The following is a 2,114-nucleotide window of genomic DNA, read 5'->3' on the forward strand; positions in this document are numbered from 1 at the left end:
ACTTTCAACTTTCTTAATACGACAAATTGACCCACAAACTTTAATCGCTTAAACCTTTTTGAGACAACGCTCTTTTTAGTCGCCCTTGATAGTTGAGTTGAGATTTTCCATGTGACTATGTTTCTTAATAAACAAGACCACATATTTAAATTTTATATGATAAACTAATATTATTGGGTATTTTTGGTATGTGCGAGAGTTGTTTTTACAAATCGCAAATACATTTGCGGCCCATGACGAATACTCCAAGAATGACAAGACGCTCTCGGTCGGCCAATGATGGTAAAAAACAAAATAATTCGACGATAATTATTTGTTTTATCAAATCACTTATTATAATTTCAAACCAGAAATAAATAAGTGGCTCATACTAGCTAACTAGCACACAACAAATTAAAAACCTACTCTTGCAATTTGCAATGAATTGGCTATTGCAATGTTTTAGCAATAATGAGAAGCAACTGAACGAATGTATAGGCCCTAGCACTGGCTTGTGTCAATTGAGGTGGCTCGTTTGCTCCAAATTCATCGCTGCATGTATTAACATCAGTTAGAGCTGCCGATCCTTTGATTCGTAGTGTACCGATGCTACCCATATCTTGCTTCGGTATCAACGGCTTGCATTCATTCAATGTGTCCACAGCATCGCCGAAGACTTCGATGCATGTGTCAATTATTCCTTTGTTGCCGGGATTGGACACTGACTTGGCCACGTCTATCGAGGCTTGTGTGGCCGATACTGCATTTTCAAGCGCGATCTCAGCCAGTCCTCGAGCATTTGCTCCACTGGACCGAGGGTCGGATCTTAAAACTTGAACGCATAGAGAGGGATTGTTGGATTTGGCGCAAAAATCACCTATCAAATCAGCTTGGCATTGACTTAATATTGCTAGACAAACAAAGATTATGGTCAAGTAAGACATCTTTTGTATTTCTCTATGTGTATTTCAACTTTCAAACCTTATAATTGACAATTTTATAAAGTTATAGAATTGATCAAAATTTGACAATACATCATTAATTTTATGGCAGTTTGTCATTCCCTAAAAAAGGCCATGTGAAATTATTTAGACATAATACTTTTTGTTCTTTTAATTGAGGAGAGAAATTTAAAGTATGAATAGATTCAATTTTGATTTTATGGTAATTTGTCATTCCCTAAAAAAGGCAATGTGAAATTATTTAGAAATAATACTTTTGTCCTTTTAATTGAGGAGAGAAATTTAAAGTATGAATAGATTCAATTTTGATTTTATGGCAATTTGTCATTCGCTAAAAAAGGCAATGTGAAATTATTTAGAAATAATACTTTTTGTCCTTTTAATTGAGGAGAGAAATTTAAAGTATGGATAGATTCAATTTTGATATTATGGCAATTTGTCATTCCCTAAAAAAGGCAATGTGAAATTATTTAGAAATAATACTTTTTGTCCTTTTAATTGAGGAGAGAAATTTAAAGTATGAATAGATTCAATTTAATATCCCTTCCCTATTCAGCAACTGATTCAATTTATTTCAAGAATGATAATATTATACGATTATTAATAGCGTTCTTAAGCATTACTTCGATTAGTGCAGAAATAAATATAAATTTAATGTATTAATTAGGTTGAAATTTGCCAATTTATTATGATATGCTTGGAATATTATTTCAACATCTGGATTTATTGCTGGCGTTACCGTGTCATGATCATTCTGGTCCAATTTCTTCGAAAAAATTCCATTACATCTTTTCTTCTAGTAACTTAAGGGAAGTACAATAATTATGATTGGCAAATCACAGTAACTTTTCCCCTATATACGTTCTTTCTTAATTGCGAAATGACACATCACATGAATTTTAGCATTATCTCTACATAATAATATATTAGGACGATGCAAACTCTAAATTATGATTCGAACTATAAAAATAAGCATTATCTCTGCATAATAATATACGAGGATATAATCTAATGCAAACTCTAAATATATACAAACTTCAAACTATGATCTGAATCTATTGACATGTTCCTAATCATAGTTTTTAATTTGTACAATATATAGAATTTACATATTATTACTATTCATAGTAGTATGTGTGCACATAGTTTGTTTCATCGAAATGATATTATGAT

General features: G+C 31.6%; 1 protein-coding gene across 1 annotated transcript; it reads right to left on the reverse strand.

Moving 5' to 3' along the window:
• Positions 1-428: 428 nt before the first annotated feature.
• Positions 429-923, reverse strand: LOC121776897 (pectinesterase inhibitor-like). The gene has a single exon (XM_042174047.1). The coding sequence runs from the start codon at positions 921-923 to the stop codon at positions 429-431; it is 495 nt and encodes a 164-aa protein (XP_042029981.1).
• Positions 924-2,114: the final 1,191 nt, after the last annotated feature.

The sequence above is a fragment of the Salvia splendens genome, chromosome 18 (assembly GCF_004379255.2).
Source record: "Salvia splendens isolate huo1 chromosome 18, SspV2, whole genome shotgun sequence".
NCBI lineage: Eukaryota > Viridiplantae > Streptophyta > Magnoliopsida > Lamiales > Lamiaceae > Salvia > Salvia splendens.